This window comes from Dermacentor variabilis, chromosome 2 (assembly GCF_050947875.1).
Source record: "Dermacentor variabilis isolate Ectoservices chromosome 2, ASM5094787v1, whole genome shotgun sequence".
In the NCBI taxonomy this organism is placed as follows: Eukaryota; Metazoa; Arthropoda; class Arachnida; order Ixodida; family Ixodidae; genus Dermacentor; species Dermacentor variabilis.
The window spans coordinates 61184843-61209195 of record NC_134569.1 but is presented as its reverse complement, the minus strand read 5'-3'; the positions used below and the strand labels follow the sequence as shown (position 1 = coordinate 61209195).

At 42.9% G+C, this 24353-nt stretch overlaps 1 protein-coding gene across 2 annotated transcripts in view; it reads right to left on the bottom strand.

Moving 5' to 3' along the window:
* mei-41 (ATR serine/threonine kinase meiotic 41) overlaps window positions 1–24353 on the bottom strand; it is a 131246-nt gene that overhangs the window by 45106 nt on the left and 61787 nt on the right. For both annotated transcript variants that reach the window (XR_012825986.1, XM_075680723.1), the window contains exons 35-42: window positions 22807–22944; window positions 21053–21218; window positions 17861–18033; window positions 8463–8568; window positions 7794–7944; window positions 5809–5902; window positions 3159–3242; window positions 2376–2491 (exon numbers count right to left, since the gene is read on the bottom strand). Coding sequence is in view for 1 of the 2 variants with exons in the window: in XM_075680723.1 (XP_075536838.1) it covers window positions 2376–2491; window positions 3159–3242; window positions 5809–5902; window positions 7794–7944; window positions 8463–8568; window positions 17861–18033; window positions 21053–21218; window positions 22807–22944 (1028 nt within the window). In the remaining variant the exon portion in view is untranslated. The remainder of the gene's footprint in view (window positions 1–2375; window positions 2492–3158; window positions 3243–5808; window positions 5903–7793; window positions 7945–8462; window positions 8569–17860; window positions 18034–21052; window positions 21219–22806; window positions 22945–24353) is intronic.

Below are 24353 nucleotides of genomic sequence, written 5' to 3'. Positions count from 1 at the left end.
GTCTAACATGCGAGCAATTGAAACAAATCGGCCTATCATCCGGTGTTCCCCAGTTGGCCAGGTTACGACGGCGAGTTGTAACCGCTGAAAACGGCGAAGCAGTGGTCCTGACTGATAGCGGCATCACGAATGGGGCAGAGAGACAGGAGGCCTAAATTTGCCATCTCTTGTCTGACAACGGCCTGTATAAGCGAGACAGAACAAGCATTGTCTGGGCAATGCTGACGAGGAATGGTGGGAGACATGGCCTCGAGCTCGCGACGAATTAACCATGTCAAATTTTCTTGTCCAGACAGATATTGTCCTAGTGGCTGTTCCTCACACGAAGGCGTTGAAGCTGTATTTGGTAGCCTGTTGAGCTGCTGCATAATGCAGCGACTCTTCATCAGTTCGAAATTGCGCACTCTTTGATGATCGCATCTACCGAGTCATAGTTCTTGCAGACAAGCAGGTTGAATGTGTCATCGGCTATGCCCTTCAGTGTGTGGCCACTCTTATCAGTCTTGTTCATGTCTTCATCAACTTTACGACAGAGCGCAAGAACAACTTTGATATATGCCACAAAGATTCTGTTGAAGTTTGAGCACGGGTCGATAGCTCCTCCGCTGCCAGCTGACAGCCAAAGGGCTTTCCAAAGACGTCCAAAAGCTTCTGCCTGCAGACGTCCCAACTCGTTATGTCATGTTCCTCGGTCTCGTAGTATGCTAGCGCTGTGTCTCAGAGGGAGAATATCACATTCGCTAGCATTAGCATTGGGTCCCACCGGTTATTTTTGATTACACGCTCACACCAGGAAATCCAGTCTTCAACATCCGTACCATCGATACCACTGAAGGTCCCTGGGTCTCGCGGCTGAGACAACACGACGGAAGTCAAAGTCTGCAGCACTGGAGGTGGGTGGTCAATCATTGTGGCACTTTGGCTGGCGATCATCATGTCAGGGCTCACCCGGCGACTGCTGCGGAGCTCCATGTTGGTACCCCACACCTCCACCAAAATGTTGCGAGCCGGAGACAAGAGAGAGAGAGAAATTTATTTACAGAAAGGCAGAGAGGTCGGCCTGAGCTATAACTTGCTCTGGCCTGCTACTCTACTCTGGGGAAAAGGGACGGGGAGGGAAAGGGCTGATGAATGATGATGGTATAAGGAAGAGATGCGTATATACAAATTCACAGAGTTGTGGTATCTCTAAAGGCGTGCGTCCAGCCCAGTGGCTTGGAGAAAAGCTACAGCGGCTCTTGTTACCAGGGCTGCGCTGGTTGCATTAGGCCAAGGACCTAAAAGAAACTCATCCGATAGCGGTCGTGAGTGTTGTTTATGCAAGGCAAATACTGAAGGCACCAGTTGACACTAGAACATGGTGGCCGAAGTGCCCCAGAACAACAACACTTCTTCGTCATCGTCTCTTGCTTGCGCGTCCTGTTCTGTATCGTGACAATTTTGTTCTGAAGAATCTTATGAACAAAAAGTGCTGCTGTTTAAAGATTACCTTCATAAATATGCATGAGACTTAAGTGTAAGTGTCTGAACATAGCATGTTCACATGTTAATGGAAGGAAGGTACAATGACAAAATGAACAAGTAGACAAACACTCAAATACATGACTTGACACGCATCTGAGTGTTTGTACTGTATCTCAGTGTCTGAGATGTGTACCTACCGGCCAAAGTCAAGACTTTATTGCATAACTTGAAATGTGTGATCCAACATGATCCCTTTTCGGAAAACAAACAGAAACTGCGTCCAGGATAAAAACTGCTGAGATAAGCGCAGCTATAGCTGAAAATTAATGGATTAATTTAATCAACCAGATAAATCAACCAATTGTTGCAGTCATATGAAGGTCAAATTAACAGAAGCTGACGCTTAATACCAATGCCTATGTATGAGTTACTGGGATTGGCACACATCCAAAGTTTTATTTTTTAATTTATTATTATTATTATTTTTTAGATACGGTGAATTCTACCGATTTGGGATTCAGAGTTGTTTTTCATACTTGTGTAGAATCACTAGCAAGCTCTGGTTTATTGGATGATTCGCACAAAAAGGTTTTTTACAGAAAACATTTGTTACTGCTATGTAAATGTGTAGGCATGTCACAACATCTCTGACACCGAAATGTGTAAGTTAAGTGTCTCTTTGAACGCCCCACTTATGTACTGTTTGAACAAAGACACAGGGTGCCTCATTTCTACTTCATAGCAGCAATTCTTTTATGAGCTGGTGTTATTTGCATTCCGTTGAAAATGTGAATGATTAAATTAGAACTGAAGTGAACAGAAGTGCGCCCAACGCAAAGCCATGGGATGCCCAAGTTTGAGCAGTGGTCTGAACCTGTCCCGTTACTAAAAGTGCGTAGCATAGCACACACCTGGAAACGTAACGGTAGCCCCTCTGGTAAGCCTCCTGCTCCATGGCTGCTGCTGCAAGAGGGCTCGCCTGGTGACTGCGTGCTTGAGCAAGGCTGTCCAAGAATGACTTTTCATCCTGGCATTGCACAGTGAGCGAGAATCCAAGATCAAATCAAACTATGGGGTTTAGAACGGACACTAAGGAGAACCACTAAATTAGTCTAGACAGACCAATCAGTGCTTAAAAACCTTGTTTTTGTTAATTTTGTGATAAGAGGTGGATTACTGTAAGAGAAAATGAAGGCCAGACTTCCATTTCCTAAATTTCGTGCTAAAACCTGAAACTACAGTGCTGGTACTTTAGTGCGACATCAAAGATTTCAAGGTATTTTCTCTGATCTGAGCCGATGTGCCACAGTAAGAATTCTGAAACTATGTAAGTTTAATTTTTGGCTTCATTAAATGACACGTTTGTAGTGCATCTTTAGCTATAATAAAATTAATTAGGCCCAACCACATGCTATTAAAATTCATGATGTCACGGCAAGCTGGTGCAGGAACTTCAGGGCGGTGCTGCCACCTATTTTTCAATTTTCCATCTTTTCTGGCTGAAAAGAATAATTAAACTATGGGGTTTAATATTCCAAAACTGCGTAGTGGGTATAAGAGGCACCATAGTGGAGAGCTCCAGATTACTTTCAACTACCTGTGGTTCTTCAATGCGCACCTAAACGTAAGTACACAAGCATTTTTTTGTGCCGCAGCCATTAGGCAATGCAAAAAAAAGAGAGAGAAATCCTTACCAGATTGTAAGCAGAAAGGAGAAGTCGACCTGTGGCGACACCCCATGAGCTCCAGCTGTTTCCAGAGTCTTGTGGGATTGAATCCTACAGAACAGCACAAAGTGCCCACTAGTCAATGAAAGAGAACTCTAATGCGATGTGGAAGGTCTAGGTCATCATAATTAAATGTGCTTAAGTAATATGTGCAGCTTTGTGCAGTGCATATAGACTCCCACGGTGATAGTTGAGCATGCAATTCATACCAACTGCTTTCAGGCATGTACACAACAACTTCTGCTCTATACTGCAGCTACATCATTACATCAATCGATCACTTATTCATACATTGCGTACAAGTACATGGATATGTAAGCATATAGAAGCAGAACAGTTTGTAAAAATTACACATAGTAACAGTAAACTGTGTGCACCCACACACATGCACAAAAGATTCCCTTTCTATGCTTCATCCTGATCCATGTGTCTACCTGTCAATGCATACTGTGCATGAAACTAAACTATATTGCTTTTTAGAGAGAAAAAAAAAGGGTAGGAGGCGGAGAAGATGAAAAAGAAGAAAGTCTGCCTCGACTTCAAGAGCATGTCCATGAGCATTAGGCAGGTTACACATGCAAGCCTTAAGGCACAGCGACAATGGAGAAAAAACACACGCGGCATGCCCCCGGCGGTAAAACGCTGCTACAGCAGTGTGGCCACACCGATTGATGGTGCGGTGCTGCAAGAGTCATGTGACAGCATGAAAATCTCGCCTCCTCTCTTCTACTCTGCGTGTAGGTACAAGATGTGCACTTTTTTCTTTGTCTATTGACAGGTTGGCACTGTGTTTACGTATGGTGACAACGTTGTTGTCAGTGTGATCATAATCATGTCTGTGTGCTCCCTTCTGTCGAGGCGTTGCCATATTCGAAAAACAAGAACGAGGCATTGTGTGCCGCCTCCGCATCCTTGTATTTAGGGTTCGTCTTGTTGTACAGTATTAGACATTGGCGCACTGTCTCCAAAAACCTTTGTATCAAGATGTCTTGGTTTAGACTCCTAATTGTATAAACAATTGCGAACAATGTCAACCAAAACAAGCACAAACGAGAGCTGACATGAACAGATGATAGTGCGAAACAAGTCGTCTGGCCGGCACCAGACGTGAGTGCAAAACGAGCAGTCAGATAGCTCTGCATGGTACCAGTTTCCTGCGTGCACATCACTGATATGGCCGCCATCATTGGTCTCCTCTGTCCGCAGCAAGCTGCGAAAAATCGCTCCAGAACCCATCCCTCCTGCTGCACAAGAAAGCTGCCATGCGGCAGCTTCTGCAGTGCATGTTTTGCCACCAGTGTCGTGCGCGCTTTTTCTTCTAGTGTGGCCGGGGCTTTATCGGTCATAGGCTACCTCTAAGGCATGCATTATGCATAATTATCATCAATAGTTCATGTTACTACCAGCAAGTGTTCATAATTTATATTGTTACTAAAACCAGTTTTCATAGGCTCAATATCCCTACTGATCTTTATAAGAACATGCACGCTGTTCAAACATGCGTAAGTTACAAAGACATTGTGTGCAAAAGACACAGTTATGGCAGCAGAAGAAAACACGTACAGCACATCTTGAGGCATACTGCAGATGTTTCCAGATTGGAATTAATAAAACTGCTTGTAGTGCTAAAACACAGAAATCTCAACTTGTAATAAAATTTTAGAGGTCAACACAATTCACAATCTTTGGCATGCTTCGTAAAGTAATATAATACTTAGAGCACTAAAAACACAAAGGACGTAGAAAAAGACACACACACCGCACGTGTGGTGTGTCTTTTTCTATGTCCTTTGTGTTCCTAGCTTTCTAAGTTTTTATTATAATGCATAACAAACTAGCCCACCTATCTATCCTTTCGTAAAGTAAGTTGAAGCATAAACTAGATCTGCAACCCTTCTCTTCTCCCTTTACAGCGTCTCAATCTCGCAATATTTTGTGCTCCTATTTTGTGCCATCACAATGGGTGCCAAGCCATCGCTGTATATTATCATGTGTATATTGTTTTGCTTTATGATGGTGACCATTTTTCACAGGATATTTTTTATTGCTGGCGCTGACTTTTTAATGAAAGAATCTTGTTGAATCAGAATGCGAATGCTTTTGTACATTCTTGGATGTAAGCGAGCATGAGTGATTGTTCTGAAATGTACTGTGATAATATGTATAAATAGCAGACGCACTTGACCTGTTAGATGCATTAAGAGTACATTGTGAGGGCAGCATACTTGGTTTTTGGCACTTTTTAATGGCACAATACAGCTGACCTCCATATGACAAAATAAAAGCTGCTGGCAACGAAGTCACTATGTGAGCAACAGTAATGTATAACCATCAAAATGGTGAACAAAAATTTCTCACAGACCCCTAACAGCCTGGATATGGTGAGTACCAGCATGATGGAGCCTGTCAGAATTTCATATTTGATACAGACAGGATGGTGTGCTTTTAGTTGTTTGATCTTAACCAACGAAGCAAGAGTGTTTAAATCTTTGACTACAATTGTGCAGATGACAGAACATCATCCAAGCTCTGTTTTTCTTGTGTGCATACAAAAGTTTCCACGTTTGAATAGAGTGTACGTACTTGACCAGCAGCATGTACAAAGTGATGAGCTGACCTGAGTCTGCAAGAACTTTTGAAGCAAGTCCCAGCTGCAAAGCCTCCAGGCAGCTTCCGCTTGATACTCGATTATGTCTGGCAGCCAGTCGCTCCTTACGAAGTAAGACAAGAGATTTCTATTTCAATATGGCAGCAACAATAAATATAGAGCAGTGCCTTTGCTACGGAGAAAAGCCTATGCTATGCAGCATTACACCTATTTGCAGATGATCATTTAGGCAGTTTTTGTTTTTATCATTTACGGTTGTTGTTACCAATTCTAAGCCACCCAAACCAAGAAAGTGAAAGAAACATGACACAATGCTTAGCTAATATTTAACTAAAACTCTTTGTTTTGCAGTTCCATTACTCTAATCCAGCATCATTAAAAATTATGAGCATAAATGAGATGCAAAAAGCTTGTGTTCTCGTTTACTTCTGCTTGGAATAAAGGAAGCGTATATGACTATCACAGAGTACAATGCAGATTTTGTGGATGCGTGGCGGATTTTTTATTTTCAAGATTCTTTTTTTTTTCTTATAGACCGGTTTAATGGGCAACTCTGCCGTTTTTTTAACCATGTTGGGATATCAAATGGCATTGGCAGTCGTGTCACAGGTAAGGTGGTTCAATTTGCTTAGAAATTCATCAATAATTTTAAATAACCAATAAATGGTATACCGAAACCGAAACGGGTTGCTGCTTCGTGTGACGTCATGATGAGTCGATGACGTCAGACCCTACACTACCATAATGAAAACACACAGAATGCGCGCTAAACACGTAGTACATGTGGCGCTAACGCCAAATGAGCGAAGCTGATGATATCTCCTGACGCCACAGAGAGCTTTTACAAATTTTCCGAACAAGCCAGCGCTGATTTCAGCTATGATTTCAGCGACAGTAGCGGTGTAATCTCTGACGTCACAAACACAGGGTGGGCAGTAAAAAGTAATGAGTCAGGAACGCAACCAATCTTTAAAATTCATTTTTAGGAAAACTAAATGACTTGCAGCCATATAGTTTGGCATAGATAATCAGAATACAAATGAGAATGTAAATGTGCAAATTTTTATTAAGATCGGTGGACATTGAAAAATCGCCGGAGTTGCCCATTAAGCTTAATGAGCAAAATCCAGGAATTCAATGTTATGTCATTAAACTGAATGCTTTATTATAAAATTATTACTGTATAATTGCAGATGCTGTGTTGTAACTTGTAATCAGTGATTGCATAAGCACATTAAGGCTGGTGTTGAACTGTGCTGAAATATACAGTGTGCACTTGAAATAGACACACATAACCACAAACTTAAGTGCTTAGCTATTGAGTGGGAAGGGACTAACAGCTAGACATCAGATGTCAGGGTCCCAGACTGTACACACATTGTGGGACCAGTTTCTGAGGCTGTGAAAATGCAAGGCAGTCACTAATTAATTATTCACATCATGTGAGCAATGTCTCGACATCAGAAGCACGCAGTTTAAGATTAAACTGACACAATGGTCCCAACTGCATATTGCAAGTCAGAATGGAAGTCAGTTTTGTGCACTGTTGTAGTGCCTCTGTTATGAGTGCAATGTCCCATTGCTTTATGAGCACGTCATTATCTTTTGGTATTCCTTCGTGCAAATAAAGGTTTCTGGTTATGTTTCTTTAAACAGATTATGAGTTTTTCGAGTGTTTCTTTTTTAAACCTCACTCCTCTCAGCAAGTATGTGCAGTCTGACGTATTAATGCTGAAGAATTTTACAGAGGAGCAGGGTACATACATATCTTGCAGTTCAGGTAGAAGGGCACTACACCTAACATAGAATGCTGCTATTACATTTGTTCGCTTCAGTACGCCATGAAGGCAAATACAGCCACACTGAATAAAAAAAACTAATAGCGAATAAATCCCGGAAGCATTTTTATAGCCCCGACAGTCACTTCAAGGGAGACGCTGTGAAATTTGTCCCGCCCTGAGGCATAATGCTGAGACCAGGCAGAGCCTGGTTACCTCTCCGCCAGCAGGCCTGACGCATGTGTGAGGGCCGTGCTCGGTTGGTCGAGGCAGAGCAGGCAACTCAGCAGCCCCTGATGATGAGATGCCTGAGAGGTGGGCAGTCGCAGTGCTCGCTCATAGCACGCAAGAGCATCTTGCAGCTTCCCTGCATGGCAATGCAAAACAGTGTCGCACTGCAGGGCCAAACTATCAGGACTGCAGCAAACTACCACCGTGACACCAGCTTACATTGTTGAAACTGTTGTTACAAGTTGACAGTGCTGAAACTGCTTGCTGGATGTATTAAGTAACAGCAGTTAGCAACAGGCATAAACCCACTAAATTTTAATGAAATCAACGTGCTCAAACCAATATTGTGTTGTTGAAGGACAGCTACACGTTGTTTGGTGTAAAGCGTTTAGTATAGAGCACAGGAAAACAGCTGTAATTGCAACATTTTTTTTTGTAATTTACTTTTATACAGTTTTATGGTGATCTAAGTGCTATCAAGGTTCAATATCGACAACAGAAGAAAAAAAGTTCATTGCTCTGACAGGTAAAAAGAAAAAGAGAATATTGACAGCGTATTGCGGCTTTCCTCAGCCACAAGAGAAAGCATGTCTTTTGCACTATAAAAATTTGGCAAGGAAAATGGTGGTGCTAGGCCAGCAACAGCAAGCTCACCCATTGCCTGGTGCTCAATGATTTGGTCTTCCAAAGATGGCTGACTGTTACGAACTGCGGCCACTCCGGCGACTCCATCAGGCTCATCGAGCGCCACATACACTTTCTGAAATTCGTAAACGCAATCACACTGTCAAGAAAGCAGGAATACTATGATGACGCAGAAGAAAATGTTTAAATAAGGATGACCGAAAAGAAAAATTGCTGCCTCATCTAAACTCCTAAGCAATATAAAAGACATACATAAGCAGTCCACAGGCTGAATTGTCTTAAACTTGAACATATCCACCATTATATTGCTCATAAAATTTTTTCAACAACGCATGTGATTATATATTTGTTCAGTAAGTATCAGAGAACCCAATTCACACATAAATAACATGTGCTGGTGACCTTCTTAAAAGGAAACAGATCTACCAGAGGAGAAACTTATAATGCATAATAAAGTTTGCTGTAGTGAATTCTGAAATTAGCTATCATTGGCAACCCAAGAAGCGTGTTTCTGTTCAGCACATTTTATGCAGCAGGCTTTACCAAACTTCAGTCTCCTCTATTGCCATTTACTGTCATTAATGCTTTCAGCAAACTTGTGCAATTATTAGGAGGCTCCACCCCTTCATCTCATACAGGCTCAGACTCGCAGGACGGTTTAGGTGAGATAGTTATGAACAATGGATTAAATGTTCCACACCACACAAAATTCATATTTCTGACAAATGTAACACCCATGCTTTCGACTAAACTTCATCTCACAATGCTTATGCTGCAGAACCAAAGCTATAGGTCACATGGTATGGGAGATGTGAATTTACACTTGCACATCAACACTCTATGACACGGAAATGTGTGTACCAACAGGCATTGGCCAAGTGATAGACACAGGAAGAGATTGCAAAACTATCGTGGCACGTGGGAAGCAGAGGAGAAATTTGCAGCATCTCATAAAGCTTAGCATGTGCGATGAACCTCCTTGCTATGAGTGTGATGAGCAGTAGTTGAACAAGGAACATTGCTGAAGCCAACAGTTTGACAAGGAGTCTTGTCTTCATCAGAGCAGCAACTGTCTTTTTTAGCAGCATTTTTGTGTATACATAGCTCACTTTTCCCCTCCCAAATGGGGGAAGAGTTATGCGTCATACCACAACCCAAGTATTGAATATTTACTTTTCTTCGAAGAGCTAGAGAAAAAAAAGCCAACTGCACGGCACGCGAGAGCACGGACGCACGGAGAAGACGAAAAAGTAGAAGCAAAGACAGTGTCCGTCATGGACTGCATTCGATCTAATTACTGTAAATAATGTAAATACAGTTGTGTTTCATCATACGCCGTGACCATTTATTTAAAAATCTGGTGCCAAAATCTGCTGGTAGTACTTGCAACGACTCTAATAGCCTGGAGTGCTCATAGAGAACTTTGAAAGCGAAGACAGCATGCCGTAAGGACAGGGGAAACCTCCTCCGAAAGCCAGACGGTACGACCTGATCGGACCATCCGCCGTTACTCTTCGCCGTGATAAGACACCTACTCAGCGTCCATCCGAGAAGGTGAGTGAGGTCACACATTGTTGAAACGCAAGATGAACCGCCTCAAAGTCCTCAAAGACAAGCGAATGGCGCGACGCCAGATGACTACGCGTCTCATCAATGAAGCGAAAGCCGTGATTGAAAACGCTGACAGTGCAAAGATGTCATCTTTGATTGAACGACTACACGCCAATAATGCGGACTTGGACAAGCTTAACACCGAGATGGAAGAAGCTATCCCCGAGTTCACGACAGAATTTGAAACTACGTTGGCTTATCAAGATGCTGCGCGAAGAATGTTGGGGGAGCAGAAGGCTCGGGAGTGGCTGCTCTGTCAAAATCAGTGCTCTACTACTGCCCCTTCCGCAGCTGCAGGTTCATCACATGCACTCGATCGCGCCGTGCAGAAATCAATCAAGCTTCCAATTCTACTGTTGCAGACATTTGACGATCAGCTTTGTCATTGGCCTGCTTCTTGGGAGCAATTCAAGGTGTCTGTGCATGAAAACGAAAAGTTGACGAAAGGAGAATGATTCCAATATTTGAAGAATCTTCTGAGCGCTGCAGCAACAACTTCAATTTCTGGTCTACAAGCGACAGGTGAGTGCTACGACAACGCCATCGAAATTCTAAAGAGTCGTTTTGGCGATAAGCGTTGCATTGTGCAGGAGCATCTACGCCGTCTGCACACACTACCAGCAGTTGCTTCCTCAGAAGATGTAGACAATCTTCGAAGACTATTGGATTATGTGCAGTGCCATATCAGAGGCCTGAAAGGTCTAAGCGCCAGTCCTGCCAGCTACGCAACTACGATGACGGACATTCTGTTGAAGGCATTGCCAGCATACATTGTCATTGGCTATTACCGAAAAGAACACAGTTCAAAGTCATCAACGTCTGCTATCGACAGTTCAGGCTCTGTACAACAGCAAGACTCAATGACAGTGACAGCCGAAGAGGAGTTGCAACAACTCTTGACATATCTTCACGTGGAAGTTGAAAGCCGAGAAAGAAGTGGAGTTCATGACTTTAAAGGAAAGAAATGCGCTAAACCACCTGCGGAGAGAAGAAACTTGCACTCCACCTTACAAACAACCGCTGTCCTGCAGTCTTCCTCAAAAGTTAGAGATAAGGACTGTCTCTTCTGTGGGTCTTCAAAGCACTCAATTTCAGTTTGTGACAGCAGCATCAACCATGAAGAAAAGTTGAAGAAATTGGCTACAGAGAACTGATGTTATCGATACACCGTGAGAGGACATCTTGCCAAAGACTGTTGTCGAAAAGTCAAGCATGGAACATGCAGAGGAAGACACGTCTCCTCAATGTGCAATCCCAAGTGGAAACCTAAGAAGACGGAACATGAAAGTCCCGTAACCACGAACAGTCTTCATACCAGCCCTCGTGCATACGTGGATGCTGAGCTTTTATTGAAGACATTTCGGGCATGATCATCAGAAAAAAGCAAAGGGCCTACGTGAATTGTAGCCAGTGGAAGTCAGCGCACATTCATTCGTGGAGATGTGTGCAAGACACTTGGCTTGAAAGAACTTGATCTGTTAATTTACAGCTAGATATTTTTGGACAGACAAGCTTGGTTACCACACAACATCACCCTGTTGAACTAAAACATCGCAGTCAGTATGACAATCGGAAGTACCTGGTACAGGCCATTGAAGTACCGTTTCTCCGCAAGGATGTTGTTCAAGTACCACTCGAGCATGACTTTGTAAGAACCATTGAAATCAACAGACACCTTCTTGCAGATAAGCTCTTGTTACTGGGCATGGCTGCTGCTCCTGGTATTAGCCTTTTAACTGGTGCTGACCAGCTGCGGCAATTCATGTCCGGAGAAATGAAATGATACCACGGCCAGGCAGGCTTGGTGGCGCTGGGTTCTGCATTTGGCTGGATGTTACAAGGACCGCTTTCGTTTAACACCTCTTTGGAAGCAACACTCAACGCAGGCGTATTGCGAGTAAGTGCATCTACCGACTCTATCGACAATCTTCTTCGGAGGTTCTGGGAGTTAGAGGGCATCGGGATTGTGCCAGTCAACAACACTCCAAATAAGGAACCTAATATGGTGCTAGAAAATTTCGGACACGATATCGCCTTCGTCAACGGTGACTACCAAGTAGCCCTTCCATGAAAAGAAAGCTGTGGACAACTAGAAGATAACCGATTGCAGGCACAGATGAGACTGACGTGTCTCGGAAAGAAAATGAAGAACAATCCAGAGTTTGCTGTAGAATATGATACCACCATCAGGAACTATATGAATATGGGTTACGCCGAGAGAGTACCTAGCCAAATTGATGCGCAACCCTCTAAGCTCTACTACATGCCGCATTACGCTGTTGTGCGAAGTGAGTCGACGACTCGAGTATGAGTAGTTTTTTTGACACATCTATTCATGATCTTGATTTATCGTCCCTCAATGACTATCTCGAGAAAGGACCTAAGCTACTAGCCGACTTGGTTGCTCTTCTCATACGTTTTTGTATGAACCGTATTGCTCTGACGGCTGACACTGAGAAAGCCTTTCTCCAAACTCGCGTAAAAATGGAAGACAGAGATGCGTTGAGATTCCTATGGTTCAAGGGTATACCCTCTAAGAGAAAAGTCGATCCTAAAATAGAGGAATGGCGCATGACAACGGTGCCTTTTGGAACAGTAGCAAGCCCATTCTTACTCAACACCACCTGAAGGGAGTAAAGGATCAAACAGAAGAAACGGCCAAGTTGCTTGCTGCTTCTTTCTACGTTGATGACCTGCTTATAGGAGCCAATAGTGAGGATTCAGCTCAAAGGTATACAGAGAAGCAAATGCTATAATGGAAGACGCTGGAATGCGACTAAGAAAATGGTCATCAAATTCTAAACTGCTGAGAGATCTTATTGCCAAGGCTGAAGGAGATAGCGCCCCATCGGGAGCTGTAAAGATATTGGGACTCTTGTGGGATCCTCTAACAGACAAGATGACAGTAGCCGCAAAATCAGCGTTATGCTTCTTGGGAAAAGGCCAGAAGCCGTGTAAGAGGTATGTTCTGCAAGCAGTGTCAATGATATTTGACCCGCTCGGAATGATTGCACCCTTCAGCATTCAAGCCAAAAAAATTTATGGGGTTTTACGTGCCAAAACCACTTTCTGATTATGAGGCATGCCGTAGTGGAAGACTCTGGAAATTTTGAACACCTGGGGTTCTTTAACATGCACCTAAATCTAAGCACAAGGATGTTTTCGCATTTCGCCCCCATCGAAATGCGGCCGCCGTGGCCAGGATTCGATCCCGTGACTTCGTGCACAGCAGCCCAACACCATAGCCAATGAGCAACCACGGCAAATCATTCAAGCCAAGATATTGTTTCAGGAGCTGTGGTAGAGACAGACAGATTGGGACGCAGATTTGCCTTCGGACCTTGCTTTACAGTGGCAAAATTGGTGCTCAAGTCTGCAGCACCTTACTTCTACGACTATACTACATTGGGCCAAGACTGGGCTTGAAAGTCACTCCATGCAGCTTCATATATTTTGTGATGCAAGTCAGAGGGCATATGGAACTTGTGCATATTTGAAAATCCTTGACCAAGAGAATTGTGCTCATAGCCACCTCATAATGGCGAAGTCACGAGTGGCGCCTACGCCGAAAGTGACTTTGCCAAGACAAGAGCTACTTGGCGCTTTGCTCGGAGCAAGGTTAGCGAAATTTCTGAAGAGTGCCCTTGAGAAGTGCACGTTAGAAACATTCTTTTGAACGGATTCCAAGGTCACACTGCATTGGATAAAGGGGTCTCCAAAGAAATGGAAACCATTTGTTGAGAATAGGGTGGCTGAAATTCAAGGCTGTTCCGACAATAGCCAATGGCGACATTGTCCTGGGACTGATAATCCTGCGGATTACCTTACACGTGGAGTTCAGCTGCAGTTTCTCAAGACAAACACAGTGCGGTGGAAAAGACCACCATGGTTGACAGAAACGGGAGATGCATGGCCCATGCACACCCTTGAGGCAGAATTACAGAGTAATGATATAGACTTAACGGAAGCAAAAGTCGTCGTACAAGTTTTACATGTGAGAACGTTGTTGCCTATTTTGGACCTTGAACGTTACTCAAGCCTCACAAGAGTATTACGAATAACAGCATGGGTATTTCGTTTCATCAAAAACTGCAAAAATAAATGCATCAGGGACCAACCACAGCTCACAGCCGAAGACATTAGCGGCGCTGAAAATTACTGGATCAAGGTGGCTCAAGAGGATGTTTATGCAGAATAAGTCAATCAGCTTGAAAAGGAACTACAGCTGGATCGCAATTCAGATCCGAAAATGCTTCATCCTTTTCTCGAAAGCGAAGGGCGGTTGCGTGTAGGTGGACTGCAATTCTCACAGGAAGCAGAAGAAGTTAAGCATCCGATTTTGTTGCCTCCGCTTCATCATCTGACAAAACTCGTCATAAGAGACTGCCTTAAGCGTACACTCCATGGTGGTCTGCAAGATATCTTTACCGAGCTTAGAGAGACATTTTTGGTACCCTGCTGAAAACAAACTGTAAAGAAAGTCATCCGAGGATGCAACGTTTGCATCAAGACATACTTAAAGCCCAGCAGCACACCTGTTGCACCATTACCAAGTGAACGAGTACAACGATCTGATCCCTTTCAAGCAGTTGGAATTGATTTTGCTGGACGTCTCTACATGAAAGACAGTACGTTGAAGGGCTACATTGTATTATTTACTTGTGCAGTCACAAGAGCAGTACACCTTGAATTAACCACCTAACTGTCAGCAGAAAGTTTTCTGCTCAAGTTTCTTCGATTCGTATCGCGTTGTGGTTTGCCCGATGTAATAAACACAGACAATGTGCAGGCTTTCAGGAAAGCATCAAAGGAAATCACCTCCTTGGCAAGAGTATTGTTCAGTGGAGAGCTAAAAGACTACTGCTATCAAAGAAGAATAGAATGGAAGTTCATCGCAGAAAGAACTGCACGGTGAGGCGGCTTCTGGGAGAGATTGATAAGAACTGTGAGAACCAGCCTCTGGAAGATCCTTGGCAAGGTAAAGATTACGCCAGAAGAATTAACAACGGTACTGTATGAGGTAGAGGCAGTAGTAAACTCTAGGCCTCTCACTTACTTGTCAACGTTACCAGCAGAAATGGAAATACTTACTCCAGCTCATTTCTTGACCAGTAAACCACTAACAGGCCTTCCTTACCGCAACGAAGATGTCGATACTCCAGGGTCAAGATTTTCTACAGTCACAAGAAAGTGGCTTCATCGTGATCAGTTACTGGAGCACCTTTGGAGAAGATGGAGGAGAGAATATCTTCTTAGCCTGCGTTCAGCGCACTATGCCAATGTTCGACCTTCGAACAATCTGAAAGCTGGTGATCTTGTGCTTCTTTACGAAGAAAATGCCTCACGACAACTATGGAAGACGGGACGAATCCAAGAAGTACATCGAGGACGTGATCAAAATATGGAGGATGTGACAAGAACCTGTTCGGTGAAGCTTCCAAACGGCTCTGTAACACGCCGACCCATCCAGCTTCTGTACCCAATTGAACTTTCTTCGCTCTAACAGACTAACTGCACGCCTTTCTGGGGTGCGAAGGACACTGAATATTTACTTTTCTTCGAAGAGCTAGAGAAGAAGAAGCCAACTGCATGGCATGCGAGAGCACGGATGCATGAAGAAGACGAAAAAGTAGGAGAAAAGACAGCATTCGTCATGGACTGCATTCGATGTAATTACTGTAAATAATGTAAATAGAGTTGTGTTTCATCATAGGCCATGACCATTTATTCTATACCAATTACTATGTTTGTTACATATGAACATGCTGCTAAAGTGTGCCCAGTTGCATGATTGGTATAAAACATGCACTAAAAGCATGCAAGAAAGAAAGAAAGAAAGAAGAAAAAATAAAAATAAAGAAGGACATTGGTTTTACGGTGCAAACTGTGCGCATTCAGAGTTTGATATATCAAAGTACAGTTCAATTTAAGACATTTATTTTACATGAATATGGCTAAAAGATAATAGATTAATAATAATAAAAGAAATAGATAAAAGATAATAGATAATAGATGGCTAAAAGCAAACAGATTTAAGCGTCTGATATAAACAATAATTTGCTGCTGCCGGGTTTGTTGTTGCAGTCAGGGCTGACTGTATTTGAGCTAGTGTGCCTTCCCAGTTCAGAGCAGTATATTAGCAGTCACATTGTTTACAAAATGGTTGCCCACATCTGCTTCTGTTAAGGTCACTTTTGGGCGTCTTTACTATGGAGTTGCTCAGTAGTGCTCCTTTGGAATTATTTTACTACTATACTGCTTGTAAGGTTAGCTGGATGTGTGGCTATGCTTGGGGCCGTTACATCATCGGCAAGTGGTGAATTTTCGTCATGGCCACACTGCCTAGGACATTAGGCCTAATCGGCGCGCGCTGCATGCTTTGTCAGGTGTTGGTGACTAAAGTTGCGGTTTGGTGCCGAATCGACGCAGATGAATTCGCAGCAGCCGCATGACACCCGGAAAGCCAACAAACTGCCTCGCAAACGAAAGCGAGTGTACGGCATGGCAACAATAAAGTTGCTGCTCATGGCCGCCATCTTGCGACATACTTTACGGCTGCCTTTTGTTCCTGATGCCGTTCGTAGACGCACATCAGCCTTTTTTTGTTGCTTCGAGCAAGAAAAAACTAGCTTGGCTTTACACGGTGGGCGCGAAAATGTCATGTGACCAGTTCACTGACTGCCCAGCTGCATTCGTACGGGGGACAGACGAGGGGAGAGGGCGGGGGGCATCGCGTGAGCTTCCCTTGACCCTCTTGATTTCAAGATCTTTGACAGGTGGCAAGCCAGGCTGAACCTAACATTGAAAAGGCGCCTACTGTACTTTTGGCGCCGACCGCAGTTGACCCCCAAAGCACCAACGATAGACACGCACGTGGAGTGGTGGTTGAGTCACGTAATGCGCGGTCCATGCTCTCATCTGTTGCGCAGATTGGTCTTACGATAACCCACATGCCATATGGAGTGAAAAGCCCTTCTGTATTTTGAAGGAGAACTGTAAAGCAAAGCTTTCTATGCAATAATAGCCATAATACAAAGGTCCAGTATTAAACTAAGAGCCTGATAATCAGAACAACTACTAATTCTTGAGCTTCAGAGGTAAAAAAGGTCACTTAGTTCTATTCAACTGACATTACACTGATAAAAAATATGTTAGAGACATTTATACTACAATTGAGCTGTATTCAGCACTAGTATACCCTACTAATTTGGAGCTCACTTAAATAAAAGCAGACCATACTGTATATCTAGATTTTTATGTACCGAAATTACTGCTAGCTTACTACATTCTTGTTATGCAGTGCAGGAGACTCCCGAGCATGTGCATCACTATGCTTTTTGCCAAAAATCTGTAAGCATTAAACTTTGCAATACATTTTTCTGACACTTCAATACTAAATTCGAAATCAACTATTCAGTATTTGCACTCCTACTTAAGATACAAACATAGAAACCGACTTTGTGGGTCCTGAGTGTGGGCATTAGGTCATGTCAGGTTAGATTAGGCTAGGTTATTACTTCGCTTTTACCATGACATTACTACTCACAATGAACATAGAACACAGCCCTGCAATGTTGATGATTATTAGGTTAAAAAGATATGCTTGCACCAGAATTCTTTATCACCACTGTGAGCGCTTCAAAACAGTTATAGGTGTTGAAGAAACATTTAGACAACTTCTGAACTTGCCGAAACAATGCTCTCGGCACTTGCCGAAAACCAAGGCTGTAAATGCTGCTGCTTTTAAAGCACTACTGTCTAAAAAACATAGACACGTGACAGAACAGCAAGCTCACCTGCAGCAACTGCAGATTCTCTTGCACACACTCAGGGCGGTCATGGAGATATGACTCAAGGTGGAACAGTGCCCGTGTGTAGGCCTGGCAGTTGAACGACACCCGTGCCAGAAGGTCTTGCGGGATACGAGCCACAAAGAGTGCCTCCTCGTCACTAAGCACTGCTGCTGCCGCTGCAACACCGTACGTGAAGTTTCAGCACTGTTTCTTCAGTCATCACTGAACACAATTCATGAGGCCAGGATGTCCATAACAGATGGGCAGGCAACGTAATGGTGTCAGACACAGGCAAAAATGCATGCACAAATAATATGTGAACTGAAAAATTCAAAGAATAAAAAAAAGGGGGGGGGGATTTTGTAGAGAAGTTTTGTATAACAGTGGGTACAGCTTATTCTTCCTTTCAGAGTATGATGTATGAGGTACATATTGAAGTTATATAGACAACCACACAAACACGCTACCTATCTCAAGCAAAATCTTTTGCTTTTGTTGTTTTGAATTTTCTCATTTGACTTTCATTCACCATAGTGCAGTCTTTGTAAGAAGCACAGTACAGTGAAACCTCATTAATACAAATCTTCCAGGAATGCTGCATTAACTAAAGACTAAACAGTAGTACGCATTAACCGCCGAGTACAAGTACACATCTTTTGATGGGCAGCACCACTACCAACAAAAAAATAAAAAATAAATGCAATTCCACAGTAAAAGTTACCTAAAAGATGCACTAGTAGAAGGCTTTTCTTTTTTTAAAGCAGTGAAAATATTACAGCTCTCTCACACAACCGTGTGATAGCACAAAGGTCATACCAAGCAGCATTTTGAAACTATGGCAGGGAATATATCGGTTGAGTAGATGATTCACCAGGCTTTCCCTGGTGCGTGTGCACACATTTATACAACACTCTGCTATTGCGGAAGAACTGGTGCTGCCTTATTGAAATGCAGTAACTCCTGCCACGGGGTGCCGATTGTCTCGTGTGATTTGTGTGCAGCGGGTTGTGGGCTAAGCATTCACCATCATTGCGCCGGAATGCTTGCTTTACAGTATGATGCATGTTTGCCGGAAGACTGCACCCGCATTTTTTTTAACTAGCTGAAAATGATCCCCACGTGCTATATTCAATTCTAGAAACTTCCAGTGCCAAATGCCAGTTATTATACTTGTCTTGAAGTATAAGTTATTATACTTGTTTTAAACTTCATGGAAGCACCTGTGCAATTAACTTTATTCGTGCTTGTGCCACTCCTGGCTGCGCACAGCTGCAGCGCATATCTCGTTGAGGCAACGTGGCGACATTTAGCCACGTTCGCAAGCAAAGCCAATGAGGCTTTTGTTCTTGCAGGTGATCCACACTTGAAGCAGTCCCGCTCAAAGCGGTGGCAGATAGCAAAGGTGCTTTTGGGTCATCACTTATAAAAAGCGTGCAGTACCGCTTAACAGGCACTATGCACTAGACCACAGGCGCTGCCAAGAAGATAGTTGAAGATGCTTATCACAATAGGGTTGGCGAGGTCAAGTCATATTGGTGTGCCTGTCGGTGCTTTTATCCCTTGCTGAGGCCGCCACCACGCCTCTGTGCATTTCCAATACTTATCCATATAGGCATCGGCACACTTGCGCTGAAGCCAGAATCATTGATAGCTGGTCTCTGGAGTTTCGGAAAAGGCAGAAGATCTTTTGCCGCACAGTGTGGCATCAGCTACACTGCGAGTTGAGGCGGCACAGTTAACCATCATGCAACAAAAAGTGATTGTGGTATGCACTGATCGGTTGGCATACGATTAACCACTATGGCTTAAGTGGTCAGCCAATACATTAGGGTCTATGAAGGCTTAGAGAGGGATTTATTACAACTGTGTTTGAACTATTAGTATGCTTTAAGTGAGTACGCATTAGCAAGGTTTTGCTGTACTACACTGCTTAGCAAAGGTGTCGCAGCAGCCCTAACTTTTCAAATTTCGCCACATTGGCATCGACAGTTCACTTCACTTGTTAAGAGGAAGCTTTAGCTCAGGTGCTCTTATCTAAATACATGTAAAAGGAGAATTCCTTTTTCTCAGCAACCACTGCACCAAATTTGATGAGGTTTGTTGCATTTAAAAGAAAAGCTTAAAATCTAGTGACTGTTGGTTTCGAATTTTTCATTCAGGTCCTCCATTTTTTATTAAAAAAATTGGCAAAAATTGAAAATTTTCAAAAAACGAAATTATAAAGTTTACAACTCTGTAACTCAGCAATGAATAATGATAATACAATTCTGTGAGTTGCATCTGACAGTACATCTAAAGCGGACAAAATTTATGTGTTATAAATGAATATCAAAAAATTTAGTAATATGGAAATACAGCTTTTGCAGAACCGTTGTAAACAATGTAACAAATTCACGTAAGATATCAAATGACGTATCGAATTTGTCCGTTTTGAATGATCTAATGGATGCCGTCTCTGCTCTTGATGCAGAGCTATGAATTTGTAAACTTTGTGCTTCTATTTTCTTCAAAGTTTCGAATTTTTTAAAACCGTTTTTAACAAAATTCAGGACCTCAATTGAAATTCCGCTTCCAACAGTCACTAGAATTTAACTTTCCCTCTTAAATTCAACAAATTTCATTGAAGTTGGTCCAGGGGTTATTTCTATTTCAGACAAACGTTTTTACGTTTTACATGTATTTGAATAGGCTGCGTCGGAGTTGGGCATGAGTTAAAGCTTCCTCTTAAGTCTCTCATAGAACTAGCGGTGCCACAGAAATAGCACTGTGCAACCTAATGTCAACTCTAAACCCTTGAGCTCTACTTCATATACTTTTTGGAAGAGTAGTGTTGATTGGGCACGCTTGCACTGGGAAACAAAATTAAGTAGAGAGCACTAAATGCCACAAATATAACTCACCATCAATGAATTTAACTGAAACTGCCATTCACCAGATGCCGGCACCTTTCATAAGAAACATAAGAATCCCCAGCAAATGTTTCAAGGCTCAGAAAGATGCTGTGTATACAACTGTGCGAACCAAGATGACACCTCAATGTATTAGAAGCACTAATAAAAATAATGATATTATGGAGGTAACAACAGTAGTAAATATCTATAGGTGGTAGTACTTATATCCATGCCATCAACACTTCCATACTTATACAAGTGGGTTTGACTTCACACTTCTGCTCGAGGCATGTTTAATACCTACGTGATGCTGATGATGCCCCAGGAGCTGAAGAGTTTCGGAACATCTTGGCACGCACAGCTAGGTAGTCAAGTATGGAGAAGATGGTCTGGGAGCAAAGGTGCAACAGACCAGAATTGTCGTCTGTCTGCTCACAATGCTGTAGGACTGCCAGCACTTCGGTCATTACCTGCACCCACAAAAATAACCTATGTCACGCAGTATGTGTAATTTGGAGAACAGGTAACTACCAGTTGTCTGTAACAGAACATGTGCCAAGAGAAGAAAAATGCAGTCGAGGGCAGCAAACTATTAGAATGAAGTGATGAAAATAGGATTGTTTTGCTCTTGTCTCGGCCATTGAGTGCTTGTCTGTTTATTACACAGTACTTTTTTTTTTCATAAGCATAATGCACCAACTAGTTCACAAGCAAGTTTTATTGAATAGGAAACTCGCAGGTCAAAGGTAGGCTCAGTTGTTTTTCTTATGCCCTGCTCCGAAAGAGTTATGCCTAAAATTTTCTTAATGTGCAAATAAGTATACATTGGTCAACTAGGTGGGTGTCCTGACAAAAGCAGTGGGAAAGCACAACCAGACTGTAAAGAAAAATGAGTGGCATGCCTGCCCACTGTTCATCCTGCAGTAAGATAAAGAGATGATTTTATTGATGCAAAAGCATCATATGGCTCAATGAGCAAAAGAGCTGGTGTCTGTAGCAATGGAATGGCGCTTAAATTCCCATTGGTTGCGATATCACAGCATGAGTGTGCCTCGATAGAGCAGAGTGGGTGAAAGGAAACACCTGGCATGCTACATTGGTCAACTAGGTGGGTGTCCTGACAAAAGCAGTGGGAAAGCACAACCAGACTGTAAAGAAAAATGAGTGGCATGCCTGCCCACTGTTCATCCTGCAGTAAGATAAAGAGATGATTTTATTGATGCAAAAGCATCATATGGCTCAATGAGCAAAAGAGCTGGTGTCTGTAGCAATGGAATGGCGCTTAAATTCCCATTGGTTGCGATATCACAGCATGAGTGTGCCTCGATAGAGCAGAGTGGGTGAAAGGAAACACCTGGCATGCTACTGCAGCAGCAGGTGTTTCCTTTCACCCACTCTGCTTCATCGAGGCACACTCGTGCTGTGATATCACAACCAATGGGAATTTATGTGCCATTCCGCTGCTACAGACACCAGCTCTTTTGCTCATTGAGCCATATGATGCTTTTGCATCAATAAAATCGTCTCTTTATCTTACTGCAGGATGAACAGTGAGCAGGCATGCCGCTCATTTTTCTTTACAGTCTGGTTGTGCTTTCTCATTGCTCTGTTGCGTGAGGGTAGAGGGCAACGCCGCGACACCACCAGCCTTGCTCTCGCTCTTGGAAGCCTGTGTTATCCGCATGCTCCTTGTCCATGCAAGCTCTCGCCTACATTCTAACCGCGCCTCAGTAAGGCAAATCAAAACGTGCCAAGTGTCTCAACGCGCTCGCTTGCCCACAAGGAGTTCATAACTCGAAGGACCACTAAGTGGCGTTCTGGTCATTAATGCTTCCACATTCACACCTCATAAGAAGTGCTTAGGTGCCTTCAGATATTATTTTTCCTTTCATTAAGGAATGACATGAATAGTGTACATCTTGAATGAAGCCTGCAACATGTTCAGAATGTCACCAGACGTAAACCACAGTTTCAAGCTGCATGACTTGATTTATCACTGTCTATAACCACTAAATACCAGTAAATAATAATCTTTAACTACGCAGGAGGAAGTCGCACCTGTTCCCTGCCAGCTGCGTCTGTGTCAGCAAGGACACACACAAGAACTCGTGGCAAGAGGAACAAGGCCAAGTTGGAGTCATTCTTGAAGACCAGGGAGCAGGCCCTGAACACCTTGAGAGCCTTGTCCCCCTTCACCTGTGCACCAAAACGATCACATTCACAGATTTACATGCAAGCTGGGGCAATCACTTCTCTATAATTGCGGACAACTTTCTGTCGCAATGACAGGAACGCTAAAAAGGCAGAGTTTATGCACGTTTGTTAGTGAGTCAAGTAGTTCGACAGAGTTTGACAGTTGACAGTGCTTTCTGTTTTGGTTTCATGGAGCAGATACTGAATCAGCATAGCTTACTACTTGCGACAGTTTCACAGTAGCCAAAACGTGGAAGAGCAAAGTGAAAAAATAAAAATAAACACTGAGTGACATATTTAACATCATATATTTAGAGAAGTGCTGTAGTAAATAAAATCGTTATGTTTTCCAGCTTCAAAAAGTTTGAATGAGACTGCTCGCTTTCAGAGAACTATTTGGAAATTATTTATTGACTTTGTTCGGGAAAGCTGTGTGGCGTGCACTTTGCATCTGCAGCTTTCTTTTCACTCATCGAACAGCAAAAAATTTTACAGCAGAAAATAAAAGAAAGGGACACATTCAAAAAGATGACACAGGTGCAGCATAGCACTTTTGTGTCCCCGTCTCTTCTTTTTGTGTGCTAAACATTTTTTGCTATTCATGGATTACAAACTTGTTTGAAGATACATCCTATTAGGTCACATTTCCTTTCATTGTCGCAGAAATTTGTGCATGAATACAGATGAACTTATTGATATATGTTCTTTAAGGGACCGTGGAAATAGAATGTAACATCTTTGAGAACGTTACATATGGTAATGCCTGTGCCAGCACAATTAATGAGAAAAAAAGGCGCTCACACACACACGTATCACTACCTGATGGCTAGATTAAACATTCTAAACTTTCTTTGAGCCGTTGTAGCGATCATCATCATCACCATCATCTTTTATGTCCACTGCAGGACGAAGGCCTCTCCCTGCGATCTCCAATTACCCCTGTTCTGCACCAACAGATTCCAACTGGCGCCCGCGAATTTCCTAATTTAATCGCTCCACCTAGTCTTCTGCCGTTTTTGACTGCGTTTCCCTTCTCTTGGTACCCATTCTGCAACCCTAATGGTCCAACGGTTATCTAACCGGCGCATTACATGACCTGCCCAGCTCCATTTATTTTCTTGATGTCAATTAGAATATCGTCTTACCTGTTTACTCTCTGATCCAAACCGCTCTCTTTCTGTCTCTTAAAGTTATGCCTAGCAATCTTCGTTCCATTGCTCTTTGCGCGGTCCTTAACTTTTTCTCAAGCTTCTTTGTCAGTCACCAAGTCTCTGACCCATATGTCAGCACTGGTAAAATGCACTGATACCTTCCTTTTTAATGATAATGGTAAGCTTCCAGTCAGGAGCTGACAATGTCTGCTGTATGCGATCTAACCATCTTTATTCTTCTATGAATTTCCTTCTCATCAT